The sequence below is a fragment of the Zootoca vivipara genome, chromosome Z (genome assembly GCF_963506605.1).
Source record: "Zootoca vivipara chromosome Z, rZooViv1.1, whole genome shotgun sequence".
NCBI classification, from domain to species: domain Eukaryota; kingdom Metazoa; phylum Chordata; class Lepidosauria; order Squamata; family Lacertidae; genus Zootoca; species Zootoca vivipara.
Genome location: NC_083294.1, coordinates 43,384,298 through 43,404,803, shown reverse-complemented (window position 1 = coordinate 43,404,803; position 20,506 = coordinate 43,384,298). Strand labels below are relative to the sequence as shown.

General features: G+C 45.5%; 1 protein-coding gene across 10 annotated transcripts in view; it reads right to left on the bottom strand.

Annotated features, from left to right (window-relative positions):
- Positions 1 to 20,506, bottom strand: part of ATP11C (ATPase phospholipid transporting 11C) — an 895,731-nt gene that overhangs the window by 828,669 nt on the left and 46,556 nt on the right. For all 10 annotated transcript variants that reach the window (XR_009557004.1, XR_009557005.1, XM_035126428.2 and 7 more), the window contains 11 exons: positions 18,798 to 18,878; positions 18,529 to 18,636; positions 17,773 to 17,901; positions 13,564 to 13,667; positions 9,514 to 9,564; positions 9,164 to 9,228; positions 6,902 to 6,983; positions 4,460 to 4,610; positions 4,153 to 4,350; positions 2,105 to 2,245; positions 1,678 to 1,835 (listed from right to left, as the gene is read on the bottom strand). Coding sequence is in view for 8 of the 10 variants with exons in the window: in XM_035126428.2 (XP_034982319.2) it covers positions 1,678 to 1,835; positions 2,105 to 2,245; positions 4,153 to 4,350; positions 4,460 to 4,610; positions 6,902 to 6,983; positions 9,164 to 9,228; positions 9,514 to 9,564; positions 13,564 to 13,667; positions 17,773 to 17,901; positions 18,529 to 18,636; positions 18,798 to 18,878 (1,268 nt within the window). In the remaining 2 variants the exon portion in view is untranslated. The remainder of the gene's footprint in view (positions 1 to 1,677; positions 1,836 to 2,104; positions 2,246 to 4,152; positions 4,351 to 4,459; positions 4,611 to 6,901; positions 6,984 to 9,163; positions 9,229 to 9,513; positions 9,565 to 13,563; positions 13,668 to 17,772; positions 17,902 to 18,528; positions 18,637 to 18,797; positions 18,879 to 20,506) is intronic.

Genomic DNA, 20,506 nt, shown 5'->3' with positions numbered 1-20,506 from the left:
AACAAGCAAGCAAGCAAGAGGTAAAGGAACAAGCCCAGTTGTTGGAATGTTCCTCCATTGATGAGACAAGAGTGATTGCTGTTAAAGATCAAGACACCAACCTGTGTTTAGGCCAGGATGGGCAACAGGTGGGCTGCAGCCAGCCCCAAGCCCAATTTTTCACACTGTCCCCCCTTCCTCCCCCCCACCCTAATTTTGGGAGTTGTCAGTTGACTTCCCAGCTGGCTGGCACCTTTCACAGTGCTTGGCGCCCCAGGAGATTCTGAAAAGGCATTGGTTTCAGAGAAAAGGGTGCCTGCCAGGTTCCTTAAGGTGGAGGGACCCAAAGCTGCACAGCTCCAAAATGCACAGAGGACAGGTGCAATGTCGTGGCCAAGGGAGAGTAGTTGTTGGCTATCCCCCAGTAGAAAGATTAAGAAACCCCACACACACATCTGCTTTACAAGCATCTTCTCCAGATGCATACCACTGCTTCTACAATTACGCCCACACCTGTCTGAGTAGGCGGTAAAGACTCACTTCCAAGTGATTCACCTTCCTGACTCAGCTTCTTCATTTTAACGACTTGTTATAAATACTTCCATCCCACCTTTTCACCAAAGGGCCCACAGCAAAGTGGTAAGGCACCTGTTTTGAATGCAGAAAGTCCCAGGCATCTCCAGGGAGAGCCGAGAAATAGGCCATGCCTGAAATCACAGAGCTGCTGCTGCTGCTGCTGCCAGTCAGTGTAAACAACACTGAGCTAGATGGTTAGGGATTATATATCCAATGTTAGTCCCGCACAAAGCAGACCAGTTGGAATTGAAGAGCATGTATACGTTCATTTCAAAGTGTCAATTCAGAGTATGTCTTTGCGGGCTGCAACCCTATGGTCCTATTCGCATCCGTTGGCTTACAATAATTTTAATAAACCATAAAATCCAATTAGAGTTGTCCCAAGCAATTGAAAAAATTAAAAGACCTGATGCAGCAGATAAAATACAATTTAAAAAGAAGGGGGGTAAACCACAAAATAATCCTCAAACAAACAGATCAAATGCCTGCAGGCAAAGGACACATCTTGGTCAAAATAATCCTTCCTCTTCTGTTACCCTCCAGATGTTGTTGAATTACATAATCCATGACTACATGACAACAGCTATTGTGGCTGACAGGACTTCAGAGTCCAGCTGCCCTTGCTTTCCAACATTATGGGGGAAATGGAAAAAGGCAGGTGGGAAGTGGGCCAGGGAAACATCTGGGGATACTAGGGAAGTCTGGGGATTCTGAGACGTGCCTCGGACTGGTTTTGACAGAGGGAGTATGCACAATTCCTCTGACAAGACCAGACCAGTGGATACCAAAATGGCAGGAATTCCTCCTGTCAGGTGAGCCTCCCTGCAATTCTGAGCTTCAGTGGGTGCCCAGCCATGGTGGCTCCTAGCATTGCCCATGCATCAAGGGAGTTCCACAGCATGGCCTAAGTCACGGAAACCAACAACTTCAAACACCTTTAAGCCAGATTTCACCAGGCAGTTTCAGCAATATTTTCTTTACCACTCTCAGTATCCAAAGCTGGAGAGTGTCCACCTGTGAGCATAAGGAGCACGAGGAACATTTGTGTACCATTCAATACAATTGAGCAGGAGGATAGATGCATTGGGAAGGGAGTGGCCTTGCCTCCGAAGCCATCCTTACTTTTGAGCTCCTTGCAGCAAAGCAATCTCGTCTGGGGATGCGGCAACATACTCGCTTGTGCTGCCTGTCAGCAAACCCTGTGAATCCATTTCGTCTTTCTGCTGGACCTGAACTGTGTGGCAGAGACACAAAGCACGAAGGAACAGCTCTTCGCGGTTCTGGGGAAGGGATGTAACAAAAGGAAACAAGCACGTTAGCAAGCAGGCTTTCTGTTCCAGGGATACAAGGAAGAAACACTGAGACATCATCACAGGACCAACTGCTTCCAGCGCAACAGCAGTCAAATTTTAGTCTTGCTCCACCACCACCACCCTCCCACAACAAGACAGTGTGCAGCCCGCACATACAATACCTCAAAAAGCTTGTCTAAGTACTCTTGCGGCCCTCTTGGTACAGAAAGTTGGGCTGCCCTGCACTGGATGCTTACCTTCTCTGCTTTCCCATGACCCTTCAATCCATCAACCTCTGTAATGGAATCTCCGTACTTGTGGCCGTCGATGCTGCACTCAATAAACTCCATTGTGTTTTCTGTTAAAGTCCCCGTTTTATCAGAAAACACATATTCAACCTAGAAGTAAAAGGGAAATGGTTTCCAGTTAACGAGAAACAAAAACCCTTTGCACTTTCTCCAAAAGGAGACCCACCTCGCTTTTATATTTGTGTTAAGACATAAAATGCTTTAAGAAGTGGCTTGAATGCTAGAATTAAAACATGCCTGTTGCATTCTGATTTGTGCCTCATATTTCCTGCAGCAATGCCCCCTGGTTCTTTACACTGTTTTCATTTTTATCCTGCTTATTCTTCAAAAACAGAGATACACCGGTACCTCCCACCCCCCACTGATTATCTAGTTTCATCTCACACTCCAGGTGTGCATAAAGTTAGTTGATTTCATGTTCCTAGCCAGAATCTAACTTTCTTGGAGGGCCACTTGGAAAATGGAAGAAAAGCAGAGATGGACTACAACTTCCATCAGCACTGATCACTGGCTTTGTTGGCTGAAGCCAAAAACTGTGGGAGCTCTGCAGTCTGGAAGGACACAAGTTTCCCATCCCTGAAGCAAAGGGTGGAGAACCAAGGCTCCATCCCTCAAAGTGGCCTACTGGCAAGTCCACTTCACAGAGAACCCATTCCCTCCCCAGATGGGAGAAGGCAGGCCCTTAAGAGGGAGAATTTGGCTGAGATCTTCTAGCTGCTGAGCCATGCCTTACACAGCGGCAAGCAGTGAAGCCCAACTGCCCAATAAAGTGAAAAACAAAAAAGTCAAACCAAGTTTATTTTCGCAAGAAAAACAGCTCCGCTGCAAAAGGAGAAGAAGTGATTTTAAAAATTAAAAGCAGCACGACTAGGAGGATCAGCTGACATGCGCACAGCATGGGATTGGGAGCCTGACATTTCGCTGCATGGTAACAAGCATGCAAATCCTGCTTAGTGAGGGCTAATTATAGCATCCAGCACTCAGAGGCCCAAAGAATCAATCTTTAGTGCTGATACATATTTAAATACTCTAAAAAGAAATCCTGTGTTGAAAGGAACACGATAACCTAGAAGTCTCAGGTTCTGTTACGGCCAGATTACGTCTTGGCTGGCTAAACAGCCTTTTAGAGCCACTGCGCTGGCAGGAAATCTACTATCTTCTCCCTGACATGTTTGCTCTGCTTGTTTCACAACCAAGCCATGCTTCCTTTTGTTTTGATAGTTGCAATATACCTTTCTATAGATGCACTGTTAGGGAGGGCAGAAATAAACAGGATCTAACAGAGAAGAGAATGCAGTTCGTCAGGCTAATGGAATATCAAAGCAAAGGTGACCTTCTACTTGGATTGATGGTCAAATCTTGAGTGCTGAGTCGTCAGTATTTTGGAACTTGGAAGCAGTTCTAAATTGATTTGGGCTGCAACCCTAACCACACGAGTAAGCCTCACTGAATTCAGAAAGACTTACTTCCGAACAGGATTGAGTTGTCAGGGTTAAGTAGTCAGTTCTTTTTTGAGCCCAAAACTTTAGTGAAAAAAATAAGAGCTCTGAAGGATTATTATGTTCTGACTACACATGGTGTTGTGGGCAAGGATGGGGGTGGGGAATTGGTGCTTAATTTTTCTGCTGAAAATTTGTTGTTCCACAAGGACATTTGGAAGAACGAATGGATGCCGACTGCAGATTCAGTATTAGTCAAGCTTAGCACATTGTGAGTTTTTAGCCTGGCATTGGCAACTTCTCCAATGCAATCCGAAAACTTCCCGAGCAAATTATTCTTGATTAGCATATAAAAATTAGTCCAATTTTACATTGGGGAAATTTTCCAGTTTGGATTTTTCTGGAAAACCCATGTCACTGCTATACTTCAGGTCAGTTCTCACCAAAATTCAATACAGTGGTAGTTGTATCATTTTAACTTGGACCAACAGATCGTAATACACTAACTGCAGTGGGGAGGAGGGAAAGGTGAGAAAAAGGAAACGAGATGTTTCTGACCTGGCCCAGCTCTTCATTGAGGTCAGAGGTGTTCACTAAGGCTCCTTCGTTGCAGCTCACATCATACATCTCTTTGTCCCATGAAATGAAGAAGGAGCCCAGGAATTTCTGCATCTCAACTGTCACGTACATGGAGACAGGGATGATGAAATTGAAGAGAACCATGAAGGACAGGAAATCGGTGAACATTTTTAAGAGCTAGAGAGAACAGAAAGATTGACTGGACTGTTGTTTTAAAAAGTACACAAGGGCAAATGCTAATGAATACAGCGGTGGTGGCAATCAAAGCTGAAGCAAGCCCAGTTACCTTGAAGGCTTCTTTGTCCTTTTGGGTTTTCTGGTTGTACCAAGGCTCATCGTGAAATGGAACGCTTTGCCAGATGTACTTCAGAGTTGTGCATGTTATAGCCTTGCCCACAAGAATGCATAAATAAACAATCAAGAACATGTTGATCGATCTGGAAAGCCAAAGTGTTAAAAAAGAATCAAAGTGGTGTATAGTATTACGCAAGCAGTGGGAAAACTCTACGCTGATAGGGACCTGCAAGAAACAATTCCAAGACTTATAAGGATACAAAACGGTTTTGCAGCCATCCAGCCTTGTTTCAAGAGAATTGCACCGGCATTAGACCCCCTCACTTGAATTAAACCACATTACACTCATGTATATGTGAGGCTCTCTTTTGAAGTGTGTTTGAGACCTGCAACTGATAGAAGATGCCTTGGCCAGACTGCCACCTTGAGACAGATGGCAGAGAATATTGGGGGGGGGGCGTGCACCACACTGGATACCTATTTATTTCTGGTCTTAATCCAAAATGTTGATGTAAACCTTAGCAGGGGTGGGGAACTGGATCCCCCCCCAACCCCCATGACAAAGCTGACTGGTAGGTCATCAGTTAAGCAACATGATACTTTGAAGCACTTACAATCATAGAATCATAGAACTGCAGATTTTGAAGGGACCCCAAGGATCATCTAAGCCCAATCCCCTGCAATGCAGGATTCTCAGCTGAAGTATTCATGGCGGCCAGGCAGGACCTCAAAGCACTGTGGAGGGACCCTTGCATGGTGCTCTGAAGTCCTGCTGATCAGCTGGTCACCCATGCTGCAGAAGACACTTTTGGTTCAGCCCAGCCTCCTGCCCACACATGATTCAATCGTTTATTTATTTAGTGCATTTATATGCTACCTTTCTGGCAAGGAACCCAAGGCAGTTTACAATTTTAAAGGACTAAAAAGAATTATTTAACATTTGAAGTTCAAACTTCACTGGGGCGAGGAGCCAATCCAGTCCCTGTGTTGTCATTGTTACATACATATGGTCATACATGATATCAGGTGATTAGCGGATGGCCATGGCTTGGCCAGAACAGAATGGAGTGCAAAACAAGGAGGCCTGGCGGGGCTATGAAACAGTTAAGAGATACAATAGCTCCTAAATTCAGCCACTGAGTCACTCCAGTTAATTTCTATAGAAATTCCAAGGAGGAAACCAAATGTTGGGGCTTTAGAAAGAGGTGCAACCACCTGGGGGCTCCAGATTCAAGGTGGGGGCAGGATGACTGCCGCATCATCAGCAATTCAGTTTGTGAACCAATGAATCCTGGGCTGGCTAAAGCCTTTCCCACCTCCAGAATGCCTTGTTCTAAAACCATCTCCTGGTAGGGATTCCTTCTGCCTTCCCACACATTTGGAAGGCATACAGAGAGGGACATGGCACATCTTTGTCCAGTCCAACCTTACCCTTTCACACACAGCGCATGTCTTATACAGAGCGTGGGGGGTGTAGATTACTCTACCAGCCTTCTTCAATTTTACAAATACCATATTTACTCAAATCTAATGCTCAGCTTTTTTGGCCAAATTACGTTGCGAAAATTAAGGTGCACATTACATTCAGGCAAATACAGAATGTGTCACCGCCACAAAGCTGGGCCTTTCTTCTTCAGTGTATGTAGTTTTTCTAGGCGCATTTTGCAACAGGGGATTTCATTAGTGTGAGCAGTTTCTGAGCTCTGGACGCAGTACTGCCCCTAAGATTTCAGATTAAAACTGCCACTGTTGGAAGGAAAGGAGGAGCTTTTTCTGCCTCCCCACTTCCAGCTACTCTCTGAAGACTGGAGAAAGGATCCTCATAAGAATATGGGGGGGGGGCAGGGGAAGGACTAGACCATGTGAAAAATGAACATAGTATTTTAGCTGCAGTGCATTCAATTTCAGCATTGCTTTCTTGTTTTAAAAAAAGCGCGCCTAGACATTCAACCTAGGTTTAAGGTGCCATTTAGCTCCTAGCTTTCATCTCTCAGTTTCTAACACAGAGTGTGTCTGAGACAAAGGAAGAAAGTTGAAGTACAGTGGTACCTCGGTTTATGAACACAATTGGTTCCGGAAGTCTGTTCATAAACTGAAGCGAACTTTCCCATTGAAAGTAATGGAAAGTGGATTAATCCATTCCAGACGGGTCCGCGGAGTACTCAACCTGAAGCATACTTAACCCGAAGCATGGGTGTAATCGGTTCCGGAAGTCTGTTCATAAACTGAAGCGTTCATAAACTGAAGCGAACTTTCCCATTGAAAGTAATGGAAAGTGAATTAATCCGTTCCAGATGGGTCCGCGGTGTTCGTAAACCGAAAATTTGTAAACCGAGGTGTTCGTAAACCAAGGTTCCACTGTACTATATACACAATCCAATTAAACAACAACAGTTGACACAAAAGAGATTTACAATATGTCCAGATAACCTACTTTTCAACTGCAGATCGTTTCTGGGATTTTCCTTGGTAGTTCAAAGCCATTTTGGTTTCCATTCCAGTATAGACTGCGACTCCTACAAAAATCAAAGTGACCGGTAAATGCCCTGCAAACATTCACCTACCTGCTCCTTTCTAGGAAGGACGTTTCACAGTCCACGTAGGCAAGTACATGGGCTCACTCATGTTCCACAGCAACTGGTAGTCAGACATAATCCTCTATAATAAAGTCCAAGTGTCTCTGCGTCCAGTCCCTGTGTCCGTGGGATTGTGCTATTGCGCATGTGCCGCACGGAGAGCCGTTGGGACTTGGAGCGCAGAGACGGAGCGCGTTGGCCAGCACGTAAGGGAGCTCAACCTCTCGGCGTTCGGAGCAGCTCTCGCGAGATAATCCAGAGGACGCGCAAGATAGCCCCGTGCTTGCGAGCAAGCTCTTTCTCCATGCAGGCGCACTCGCGAGGCCATTTACTTCTCGTGTGGACTTACTTCTAATCGGCAGCGGCCGTTACAAGTGGCGGCGGGCGAGCAATGTCAGCTCTGCGCATGTCCCCGAGGTTGCTAGAGCAACAGGTCTGTTCTAGCACCCGTTAATTTAACGGGCTTCATGACTAGTAAATGTAATAAACAGTTCATACTGCATGGAACAATCATTCTCACTTGGTTGAAAAATGAATTCACAATTGATGAGCTGAAGCTCAGGAAAGAAGAGGAAGTACAACCTTGAGGTTGCCTCCTGATTGTAAAGTTATTTTGGGAGAGGAATTCAAACCAAGAAATTTAGGTTTGCACAGTTCAGGCAGATTAGAGTGCTCTATTGCACTGGCACGACAAATCTGATTAAGAATTTTTCTTTCCTTTTTTAATCACTCTTTGCACTTAGAGAAGCGATGCACTGGAAAATGAAGGAGAAGGAGGAGGGGGAGGAGGAGGAGGAGTTTGGTTTTGATATCCCGCATTATCACTACCCTAAGGAGTCTCAAAGCGGTTATCATTCTCCTTTCCCTTCCTCCCCCACAACAGACATCCTGTGAGGTGGGTGGGGCTGAGAGACTTCAGAGAAGTGTGACTAGCCCAAGGTCACCCAGCAGCTGCATGTGGAGGAGCAGAGACGCGAACCCAGTTCCCCAGATTAAGAGTCTACCGCTCTTAACCACTACACCACTACTACTATCGGTCGAATAAAGTATATTGATTGATTGATACACCATACTGGCTCTCTATGGTGTAAGATCTGAAAATGGAGTAAGATCTGAAAAACCCATTAAATGCACTGAGAAATGGGGTAAGACCCTGCAAGCAAATCAGAATAAAGATCAGACATGATCCAACCGCTGTGCATGCTTTGTGCAAGCAAACCAAGATGAGTGCCCATTTAAAAAGGTTGCCTGAGTGAGCCCTTAAGTCAAAAGTAAATCCCACTAATTTAAAATGTGTGTTACTCGTGAGTAAATATGCATAGGAACCCAGCCCAAAAACTTTTGTTTGGGGCAGGAAATAAACACCACACAAATTTGAGATTTCAGCCTTCTTCCCTACGGGTCCTCCCAGGTATTGAGATAAGCAAGTGGGTCCCTCTTGGTCATTCTACCTCCATCAAAAGTTTGGGCGGGGTGGTGGTAACAGCCCAAGAGATAGTGCCTGGAGTGGCAGCCCCTAAACCTTGGGATTTCCCCCCCCCCCATGTGTCTGGCACCTTCACTAGACAGGATTTTGGTGAATGTTGAAGATGCATCACTTCACCCTGGCCTATGACACCTGAGATGTGTGTTTCCAATGCCCAGCCCATTCCCGTGACTAACAAGTTTTAACCACAGAGCTTAGGGCTTGCCGATCAGAAGGTTGGTGGTTTGAATCCCTGCGTCGGGGTGAGCTCCCGTTGCTCGGTCCCCGCTCCTGCCAACCTAGCAGTTCAAAAGCACGTCAAAGTACAAGTAGATAAATAGGTACCGCTCCGGCGGGAAGGTAAACGGTGTTTCCATGTGCTGCTCTGGTTTGCTTTATCAAAGTGGCTTTGTCATGCTGGCCACATGACCTGGAAGCTATACGCCGGCTCCCTCGGCCAATAATGCGAGATGAGCGCTGCAACCCCAGAGTCATCTGCGACTGGACCGAACAGTCAGGGGTCCCTTTACCTTAATTTAAATTGTTGTAACGTGCCCTGGGAGAGGTTGGTGAAGGGCAGGTCTTAAATCCAATGCTAATAATAAGCATGGCTAAAATAAACTGGAAAAGAGGGAGATGTCAAACAGTTGCTTACCATAGATCTTAGGGGTGTTTTTTAATGTCGCTCCCTTCAGCAACAGGTTCTCGGGACCCAGTGGCCTAGAATGAAGTCAGACTATTAGGCTACTTACAAACAGAAAGGGGAATGCATTCTGAAAATGGCAACGGTAAGGGGGAAGCAAGACAACACCACTAAGACAGTTTCATTAATGTGCAGGGAAAGTGAAAAATCAATGCAGGGGATAGAGAGCAGTCAAACATGAAGCTGCTGATGTCAGCAATAGCCTTTAGGGAGGCGACAAGAGGCCAGCTAATTAGTTACAAAACAGAAGCCCCCCCCCCCCCAAGCATAGCGATAATGAACTAACAAAACAGCTGACTAACCTGGCTACTGGCTCTTGACCGTCCTGGTAGATGGTAATTCGGCCCACAAACCTGCAATGAGAGACAGGCACAAGAGGTTGCTTATTATGCCCTGCTGGTAATTTGTAGGAGAGCTGCTGCAAATTATCAATGAACAAAAGAGGCGGAGGAGAAAAGCAAAGGTGGATAAGGACCACAGAGCTCTCAGAAACATCTGTTCCACAAAGCAGTGGTGGGGAATCTCATCCCGGGGTGTGTGTGGCCCTCCAAGCCTCCCTATTCGGCCCTTGGTGCATTCCCAAGGCCCCACTGTTCTCCAGGCCACACCCTTCACCTGCCTGCTCATCAGAGCTTTTATTTATTTTTGTTTATTAAAATAGTATACCGCCCTTCCTCCTTAGTTCTCAGGATGGTTCACAACATGGAATTACAATATAAAAATGTAATATGCGTAATAAAATAAAAAGGTTTTGTGCCCCACCCTAGGTGGAGGAAGGGGGTGTTTGTGCAGTGTGCTTGTGTGTAGAAACTGCTGACCTGTCAGGAAGGTATCTTACTGTAGAAAGTTGAAAGCCACATTCGCCGCTCCACCCACTTTACCTGTGGCCCCACCTATCACTGCCACACAGCTCCCAGAAGCTGGACCATGATGGAATGAGCCCTCAGGCTGAATAAGGTTCCCCCATTCTGTTCCAAACATTTGTACACTGTGTGCTATGCAAATCCAGCGAGTTATTCACCAATAAGTCACTCTGGGCAGCTCCCATCATATATAAAAACATAGTAAAACATTAAACCTTAAAAAGCTTCCCTATACAGGGCTGCCTTCGGACATTTCCTAAATGTTACATAATTACTCATCTCCTTAACATCTGATGGGAGGGTGTTCCATGGGGTGGGTGCCACTACCGAGAAGGATAAGGAGATAGATAGATAGATAGATGATAGATAGATAGATAGATAGATAGATAGATAGATAGATAGATATAAAACATGGCAGAGACTACATCTGTGAGAACCTGTTTTAAGGCATTTATTTTACAAGCAGTTATTTGTCAGTCTCCAACCCACCATCCTCCCTAGCATTTGCTAAACGCACATCTACCAAGCGCCTGCATTTGCTAGATGCTGCAGAAAAAGATTTAAAAGGCAGTGTGCCTTTAACCCATTTATAGACTGTGAGCTCAAAGACATGACACATTTTGGAGGAGGGGAGAGTACAAGGGAAGGAGAATCAATAGCAGGCCAGGGAGAGGGGTCCCTCCCTCCCGCCCTCCCATGCATGAGAAAGGGGAGGGGGGAGTGGCAACTGGGTCAGGCAGGCCAATGGGTGGAAAGGGACTTGTTTGACATTTGCCTAAGGGCAATTAGACCAGGATCAATTTCAGAATATAACGAAGCACAGTCAACTTTCTCATATGGGGAAAGGAGATAAACAACTCTACATTCGGGAATGAATCGAATTCTCATAAAGAAATAATCTCACATGAGAAGGGTCATATATCAACTGCACTGCATGCAGAAGGTCCCAGGTTCAGTCCCTAGCACCTTCAAGCAGGGCTGGGAAAGATCCTTGTTTGAAACCCTGCAGAGATCATAGAAACATAATCTTAAAGTTGGGAGGGACCCCAAGGATCATCTAGTCCAACCCCCTGCAATGCAGGAATCTTAGCTAAAGCATCCATGGCAGATGGACATCCAGATGCTGTTTTAAGACAATGTTGCCTGTCAGTGTACACAACTGTGAGCAAGATGCAATCCTAATCTCTAATCCTGGCTGCCTGATCTCCCAGGAAATGGTGCAGATCCAGGTCGCAGATGGTTAATGCAAATAAGACAGCAAACAGAAAGCTTTGACACGCTTGAAGCTCAACCTACCATGCACCTCAAAGTCCAACTCATGAGCCCAGTCCTGGGACAAGACAGACACAAACTGAGGCTTCCGGGTTCAGCGCCAGCGTCGATCGGCGGGGTTTCGTCTCGTCTCCGAGACGGCCCGTCTCTGCTAGGAGTGGGGAGGGCAGCGAGAGCAACGCTGCGCCCCTTAGAACCTCGGGAAGGGCGTCCCGAGGGCAATTTCCTCGGCACAGACCCAATCCGGACTCCCCAACTCTTCGGCTAGCTCTAATAAGAGCTCCGGAGCGAGGAGGGTAGAAGTCGCGGGGGCCATTTTGAGCGGCAACGTTATTCTAGCAGGGAGAAGCTTCAAGCCGAAGGCGGAGAGCGCTGGATTCTTCCGAAAATAAAACGATTGGAAAAGACTGTAAGTAACCTCACGATTTGGATTATAAAACAATTTGGTCTGGGAGAGAGGGGAGAAAAGAGGAAGCCACCCCCCCCCCACGGCAACAAAGAGACAGTAAATAGAAACCCGAAGCCATAAACAGAAGATTTGTAATTCAAAAGGATCCCTCAAAGGCATCAAAGAGAATATCCCCTTTGATGCAGGGTGAAAAGGGGAGAGAGACTGTGGTTTATGACTGCCCTGCAGCAATGAGGTAAAGCCTAAGAAAAACCTTTCTTTCCCTCGGGAGCCGGCAGCCCAGGCAACCCAGTGAGTTGATCAGGATTTATAAGTCAATTTTTACTTCACTTTGTATTTCTGGACTTTGTGGAATTTCTTTTTTGGCTTAAGTGCTTGTGAAATGTGAGTTCGAACTTTATTGTTAACAAGACTTGAAGAATGCAGCCAGCTTGTTAAAATGGAGTCGAGAAAATAAACTGTGATCATATTCCACCCCACGTGATAAGTTTTGACCTTGGCAGGACTGAAATATGTCAACAAAAAAGTGTTCCCCTGAGTTCCAACGGTCTGTTTTGACCTTAATGTGGGAAACAAGAATAGAGTTATGTCAAGAGGAGACACGACGACAGGAGTTACAGCAGAAATTTCAGGAGGTGATGGCGGAATATGATTTTTTAGGAGATGAAGTTTTTGACACTGAAAAAGAGGAATGTGAGAATGACAATGATGGGGAAGGAAAAGATGAAGATGAGGACTGTGATGATTCAACACAAAATGAAACACACCATGAAAAAAATGATGACTCTACTCTACAAAAAGTTGGATGGAGTGCCCTGCCTTTGAGGGGGGCACGATTGGTATTATTGGAACTCCAGAACGCCCACAGGGAAGAAGGAAAAAATATGCAGAGAAGAGAAGAAATCCAGGGGTCCTGTATGGTGGCCTGGATGGCAAGAGACTGTAAACAGGGGGTGGGGTGAAGGGAAAGTGATGTTGTGATTATAAGGATGGATTAACAGGTTTATAACTGGTCTGCTGATTTTGGAATTTGCTGGATTGGGGGGGGTGGAGCCGGTAATCGGGGATGTAAGGTTAAATTGAGAATAGTTATAGTTTTAAAAGTGAATGGATTTTGGAAAATGTGAAAATATGGAGGCTTATAGAGGGAGAAAAAAAAAAATTAGGCACGGGAAGAGAAAATGGGAGTTTGAATTTTCAGTGATTTGAATATTAGATGAAAATGTTAACAATTGATTTATAAGTTGTATAAGATACAAAGGTGTATTTTTATAAAGTAAGAAACTGTTGCAGATGATAAAAAAGGGATGAAAACCGGGGAAGGGGGGGAGGGGAAGCCCATAAAATATGGTTTTTCAACTATGAATGCAAGAAAAATTTTTCTGTTTTGTATTGTTTTTTTCTTTTTCTTTTTTTTTTCGCCCTTTCTTTTTCCCCTTTTTTTCCTATTTCTATTTTTCTCTTTTTTTTGGTATAACAATAGATGGTTGGATGGATGTCCTCCTGCGTACTGCCCTGGTTTGCTGGAGCTCCCTGGTGGCAGGGGGGGGCTTTGGGGTCAGGGGAGGGGGAGGAGGACAGAAATCCAAGCATAAAATGGACCATTTCTGACTGTTCACAAACATGGGATACTTCTGTGGCAGGGGAGGACCCATGTGGGTGGGTAGGAAGGAGGTGGAAAAGGGGTTTAAGTATGTACCGTTTTTTTGTTTTTTTGTATTTTGTAAAATTAATAAAAAGTATGTTAAAAAAAAAAAAAAGACAGACACAAACTGGCAAGGAAATAAACGTTGTGCTTCAGAACTTACCTGTAGAGGTCTGGCTGAGGCTGTTCACATTCTATTATAGCAGCAAGGCAATTTATGGCTTGGCATGTATGGAGTTTGGCAGTATCCTGCACAGTGTAGTGAGTCTAGAAGGGAGACGGAAATGCAAAATCTGTTAAGCAGCTGTTTACTGTCCCTAGAGTACACAGACCGTTTTGCACAGTGGGCGATTCTAACAAGCTACAGAGCTCATGTGGTGCTTTGATTGCTGGAAATGCTACTAGGAATTGGTTTTAGCTGATCTGTGTTTTAGCCATCTTCAAGGGGCTCATTATTACTATCACTACTGCTGCGTTAGCTGTAATTTTATTGCTTGGTTTTTAAAGGCTTTTTATCCCAGCTCGATCAGTGAGATCATCCAGAGGAGCACTGCTTCCTGTGTTACAGAGGCTTGACTGACACCTACTAGAAATTGGGCATTTAATGTCATCGGTCCCATGCTGTGGAATGCTCTTCCAACACATGCTCAGCAGGCACCCTCACTTCTGACTTTCCTGGAGATAGTTTTGCATCAACAGGTCTATGCAGCTGCTTAAAAAATCTTTGATTGGCCAGTCATTTTAATCTTTTTTTATATATTTTACTGTATGTAATTGCTATGCACTGCCATGCTATATTCTATGAACAGGTGGTATATAAATACCTTTTATAAATATAAAATAATGAAGCTATCTGCAAGCTACCCCAAGAGTCCTTTGGGGCATAAAGCAAAACACAAGTGCTTCAGCAACTAACCAACTGAGTAAACCTACTAAATTAAAATGCATGTTGAGCCAATTATTTGCTCCCACAATATAGAAATAAGCTGGAAATATACAGATAGATCCTATGTGAAATAGATGCCTGTCTCCTCCTTGTGGGGTTGCAGTTCCAGTTGAGCAGCTTACTCTTGATAACTCATGCCTAGCGTTACACTGCCATTAACTTGCTTTCCACGGTGAACAAAATCTTAATTCAGGGATGGGGAACCTGTGACCTTTTAGCTGCTATTGGACTCCAGTCCCCATCAGTGATTGGCCAGGGAGCAGGGATGATGGGAGCTGGAGTCTAGCAACAGCTACAGGTTTCCCAACCATGCCCTAATGGGTTGATTCCAGAGACCTGTTGAAGAACAGTCTATCAACTTCTCCAGGTTTCATGAAAAGCTGCAGGTGCTTCAACAGTTGTTCTGTCTTCCCTGTTCCCCTGAGTCCTGGCCCAGGATCTCTCAAAGGTAATCAGGTAAGAGAATTAAATGTCAGTGGAGGAGGGAGAGCTATTCTCGGCATCCCTGGCTACGCAGATACTTCTTCATTAACTTAGAAAGCAGACAAAGGATTTAAAATTTGCCATTTTAAGAGGTTCTATTTCTAGATGCTACTCGGGTGTTGTAAATCACTTCTGTCAGCAGGAGACACTGCTGTGATCCATCTTCATAAACAAAACTCACCCAGATGCTTCCCTAGCTCGTTATCTCTAAATTTTCCTCATTTCAAGCTGGATGAGAAACAGCTCTATTGCATCAGCAGTGGGAGATGATGAATGGCATTAAAAGCACACAGACATTTTCACAACTTGGAGGTTAAGCTCATGGGCTTTGCGCTTCCTTGCCAAAGATTTATAGAAAAAGCTCATTAAACATTTTAAGTACATTCCTTCTTAGGCACATCCTGTTGCACCTTGTTCTTGCAAAACAAGATACAGGACATGCTTTGGAGGAAAGTTGAAGGCGGAAAGGGGGGGGGATCAGCATGACTTGCTTGCGGTAACAGTGGATGAGAAGAAGACAAGCTGGCTGGATCACACCAGTGTAAGGTTACCAGATTTTTTTTTTCAATGAATCCGAGGACACTTTTCAACTTCAATGGATTTTGTATGGGGACTGATTTGTAAATGCAGTGACTGTCCCCGGGAAACAGGGGTGTCTGGTAACCTTTTACCAGTGGCCACTCCAGTCCAGTATCCTGTTCTCCGAGTGGCCAACCAGATGACAACAGGAAGCCCGCAAGCAGGACATGAGCACTCCTCACTTTTGTGGTTTGCAGCAACTGGTATTCAGAAGAACACGGACTCCGAGCATGGGGGAAGAGCATAGCCATTGAGCCTAGTGGCCACTGGCAGCCCTATCACCCATGAATTTGTCTGATCCTCTTTTAAAGACATCCAAGGCCAACACTGTCTCCTATGAGAATGCATGCCATAGTTTAACCATGCCAGAAAAACACCAGTGTTCTATTATGTTATAATGTCTGTCTCTCTCTCTCTCTCTCTCTCTCTCTCTCTCTCTCTCTCTCTCTCACACACACACACACACACACACACACACACCAAAGTTCAATGATATTTTATCTGGCAATGTACAGAAAATGGAATGGTCCATACGGGTGGGTGGGTGTGTTCATGCACGAGAGAGAGAGAGAGAGAGAGAGAGAGAGAGAGAGAGAGAGAGAGAGAGAGAGAGAGAGAGAGAGAGAGAGAATATTTCATAGGATAATGGTGGTCCCGGGCTCTGTTATCTTTCAAAAGGAAATATGAAACAATAAATCATGGGATGGGCGATCTTATTGCTGTTATCAGCCAGACTTCATGTTATGAATCATATTGCATATGAAGTAAGATTGAAATATTGAACAGTGTATAACATACACAGAGGCACTATTGTATTTTTAAAATGGTATTTTGTACAACTATTAAAAATGGGCAGAGAGTAAAATTGATTAGTTGTTCACCTAGAGATAAACCTAAGCCTCCCCTCATTTAACATGAGAAGCACCTGGTGGATCAGGCCCATGGCCCATCTAATCTAGCATCCTGTTCTTGCAATGGCTAACCAGCTGCCTGTGCAAGACCAGGGAGCAGAAGGGGAGGTCAGGAGCCCTCTCCCCTCCCTTGGTTTCCAGCAACTGGTATTCAGAAGCATCGCTGCCTTTCAGACTTTTCATTTAACTGATTTCTGCCTTTTTGCAGGGCAAATGTTTGCTCAGAATGGCACCAACTATTTCCAGTTTTATTTTATTTTTTGTGATATCATAATAGGCTGCAGGCAGTGGGTGTTTGAGGGTGACATGCCAATTGTGTGCCTGGGGCATGCGCACGCACACACACACACACACACACGACTTTCCAGAGGTCTCCCTGCTAAGACTGAGAAGTGCAGCTGCTCCCAACACACACCAGTAGCAAAAGGTCTCACTCTGGCCAGCCTGCATAACAGTAACTGGGTGGGCCAAGAGAAGTGCAGTTTACATTCAGAGGAAGGTGCTCAGGGATGACTCCCATTGCAATCATGATCCCCTCAGCCCGTCAAGCAGCAGTTTATAAGGCACACCCCTGCCAGACAGCAAAATTTGCTGGTGGGTGGTGAATTTGGCAGCAGTGGGTGGCTTGTGCATCCGTGGCTGGCTGCATGGAAGAACCATGAATCCAATGGTTTATCCACCTTCGCATTGAATGGAGAAGGCGCTCTATCAGTGGCTATTAGAGAAATCCACATTCAAAGACAAGGCACCGCTGAATCCCCCCCAAAAGGGTGCGGCGGCTTCATCTGCCGAGCAGCTTAGCTAGCTGCTTGGGCGCCCAGGGCGGTGCAAATGCCCTGCACCCAGGGGCGAGGCAAGCCACCCACAGGGAGGGCAAGCCAGGGCAGAGCAACGTGGGGCGTCCACAAGCCCCACGTTGCTGTTTTGGGCAGTGTGGAGCCTGCAGGGGCCCAAGCCATCACGTCACTCCCCAAGAGAGATGTGTGGCTCGGGCACGCTGCAGGCCAGGCCCCATGGTCACCACCCTCAGTGATGACACCCGGGGGTGGGCGGCATTCACCGGACCCCCCCCCTTCCTACATCACTGGATCTGCCCTCACAGAAAACAGGGTGCTGAACACAGAAGGCATGCTCTTATAATCCCATGTAAGCTGTGGACTAGGAGCCTGCCGTTCATGAGAGAAGGACTATGGTGCAGCTCTGAGGGCCACGCATGACCATATGCTCCCCAGCACAAAAATATCCTGTCATATAGAATGAGCAAGTCAGGAAGAGAGCATGGCTGAAAGAGAATGCATTTCGCTTTCCTTTGTGTGACAGTCAAGTCACTCTTCATTTGCAGCCTAGAAGACTGTGCCGTGTCAAAGCTTTGGAAAGCCAAGATTTACCGCTTCAAAGCTTAGTGAAGATAAAAGGGCTGCAGGTCAGATGCGCTGTTTACCCATTCTGTTACCTTGACATTTGATTCTCCATCCAAACTAGCTGTAGTGACATGACAACACCCATCCTTGTGAGTTGATGCGAGGAAGATCAGGTCGCATGGGAAGGTTTCATCTGACGTTACCTCTACTATGTCGCCAACCTTAATGACCAGAACAAATAAATGTCAACGTGCTGCAGAAATGTTTGCTTAGAGGTACTTATTTAGAGCATCAAAAAAAACCCTTTCAGCTGAAAAGGCTTTATTGATACAGATCGACAACAAAGAAGCGAAGAAGAAGGCATCTAAAGCTCTCTGCCGTGCTGGGAGCGGTGGGTGGGGGGGGGGGAGCTCATGCAGGGTACACACATTCCTGCCTCTGTGCACCATGCCCAGAATGTAGCCTTCACACAAGTTGCAATCGTGCTGTATTACAGAAGAGGGGAAAGCCTTCTGCCAAGTGGAATGGCAGAGGAGGGGTGCAGAGACCAGCTTGCTCACTCGCCTGCACAGAACTCCTTGCTGCCTATGGCTCCCTGTGGTTGAAGGCCCCAGACAATTTCCAATGTGCAGAAACCTTGCTCGTCTTTGCTACAAAACACACAAGTGCTTCAGCCCATTCCCAGCCACCCCAACCAGCCATAGGGGACCAGAGTCCATCAGCAAGCACGAATGCAAGGTTTTAATAACAACTCTCCCCGCACTCACACCCCACCCTCTGCCTTTCGCTGCAGGCTCCCTGGAGCTTCCCAGTGCCCCGAAAGCTTGCTCCCCTCTTTCATACCACACCTTGATTCCTTCGCACTCCTTCTTCACTTGCTTTGCATTCTCGATTACCAGGACGGTGCTTTTGTTTACTTCTTTGTCAGCCCTGTGCCGCAGCCAATCCTCATAGCCCTGGAGGGATAAATTAGGGAGCAGGGGGCGGAAGTCATCACAATCAAGAAACAAGAGAAAGGGAAACAAAGAAAAAAAGAGGTGAGGGAGAGAGCTCTAAATTGGTAATCCTCTTTTTTCATTTACTTTTTTTTGGGGGGAAGGGGGGAGAACGAAAGTACCTGTTTAATAGCTGTAATGGTAATAACAAAGAATAGAGGAAGTCCACTCGTGACGGGGCTGGTTGGTGTGTCCACTATGACCTGCAAAAGAGGGGGAAAGGCAGGTTTTGGGGGGGAGAATTGAAGAAGAGGATATTTGCTGGTGAAAGATTGGTTTGTTTGATGTCCTCAGCTTTTATAAGCAGCAAACATAAACTGACACTGCAACGTGGAAAACACAGGGGGGAAACCAGAGAGTGCATGCCGTTCCTTTTTAATGAATTGCATGTGTTTACGTGCAAAATTTCCTGTACAACAATGCGTTTAGACTTCTGTTTTATAGTAAGTTTTGATAATGATGTGGCAAAGTTTTCCATTCATTCGAATGGCAGAGGTGTCTTCCAGATAAGAAGAAAAGCACCCATGTATATTCTTCATTCCCGCTTTATTGCTGTGAAGAGCTTGTGAAGGGATCTCTCTGGGTGTCCAAATAGAATAATGTGACGTCTGAATGCATCCTTTTCCATTATATGTCCCGCCATGTGAATCCAAGTGTGTATTATTAGTAGTAGTAGTAGTAGTAGTAGTAGTAAAGAACTCATTTCTTCGAAGCCAACACTCTTCAATTTTGATTCTCCAGATGTTGTCGGGCTGCAAACAGCATCATACCTGTTCAAACTGGCTGAGAGTGACAGGAATCTTATCCCAGAAACATCTGAAGACCCAAGGCTGATTGAGTGTGTCAAAGCCTTCTGCTACAGATACGCAGTTGATATCAAGTATGTGCTAAGCTTGCACTGTAAATGGAGGTTTGTCACACACATGCACATTTGCTCAAGAGCTCAGCTCACGCTACAAGAAGTCTGTTCACTAGAACAGTTATTCCAGTGGTCCAAGCTACTCCAGCACTAAAAGTATTTGGCACTCGGAATGATAAGAATATAAGGAGAGCCTGCAGGATCAGGTCAGTGGCCCATCTAGTCCAGCATCCTGTTCTCTCAGAGGCCAACCAGGTGCCCTTGGGAAACCTACAAGCAGGACTTGAGTATAAGAGCCCTCTCCCCTCCTGTGGCTTCCAGAAAATGATATTCAGAGACATTTATGCTTCTGACCGTGGAGACACAGCATAGCTACTGTGGCCAAAAGCCGTTGATAGATGCAACGATGTATGAATTATGGGGGTTAGCTATGTTATTACAACAAACAGACACTTAAAAATTTTTTGCAGCACCCTTAAAGACTAAGGCTTAAAGACACACACTTACCTGGGAATAAGCCTCGTTAAAGAAAGTGGGGCATACTTCTCAGTAAACGTGTATGACCGCACCGTAATGGATTTATTATGGCATGTGTTTGAAGCTGTGCAGTTTTCACAAGAAAAAAAGCCTCTTGTAGAACAATGAACAAACACATTGACAGGGGAATTTGACGGGTTCCATGCCTTTAACTGCCAGGTTTTACTAATGCCTGGCACAGGAGCAATGCTTTTGTAATCCGATGCCAAACATTTGACTATAACATGAATTTCTTTCCTATGGTGAAGGCTAACTGGGGTGGGCAAGGGGGAGGTTTGGCACAAATAGGTAGCCACGAGATTTTTCACGGGGGTGTTCTGCTTTAGAAGATAAGTCAGTTGGATGTTGTTGTTGTTTTTTAATCACAGTGTGATAATCCATACACACCTCTCCATGGCCAAGTTTTCAAGTAACTTTTACTCAGAGTAGACCCAC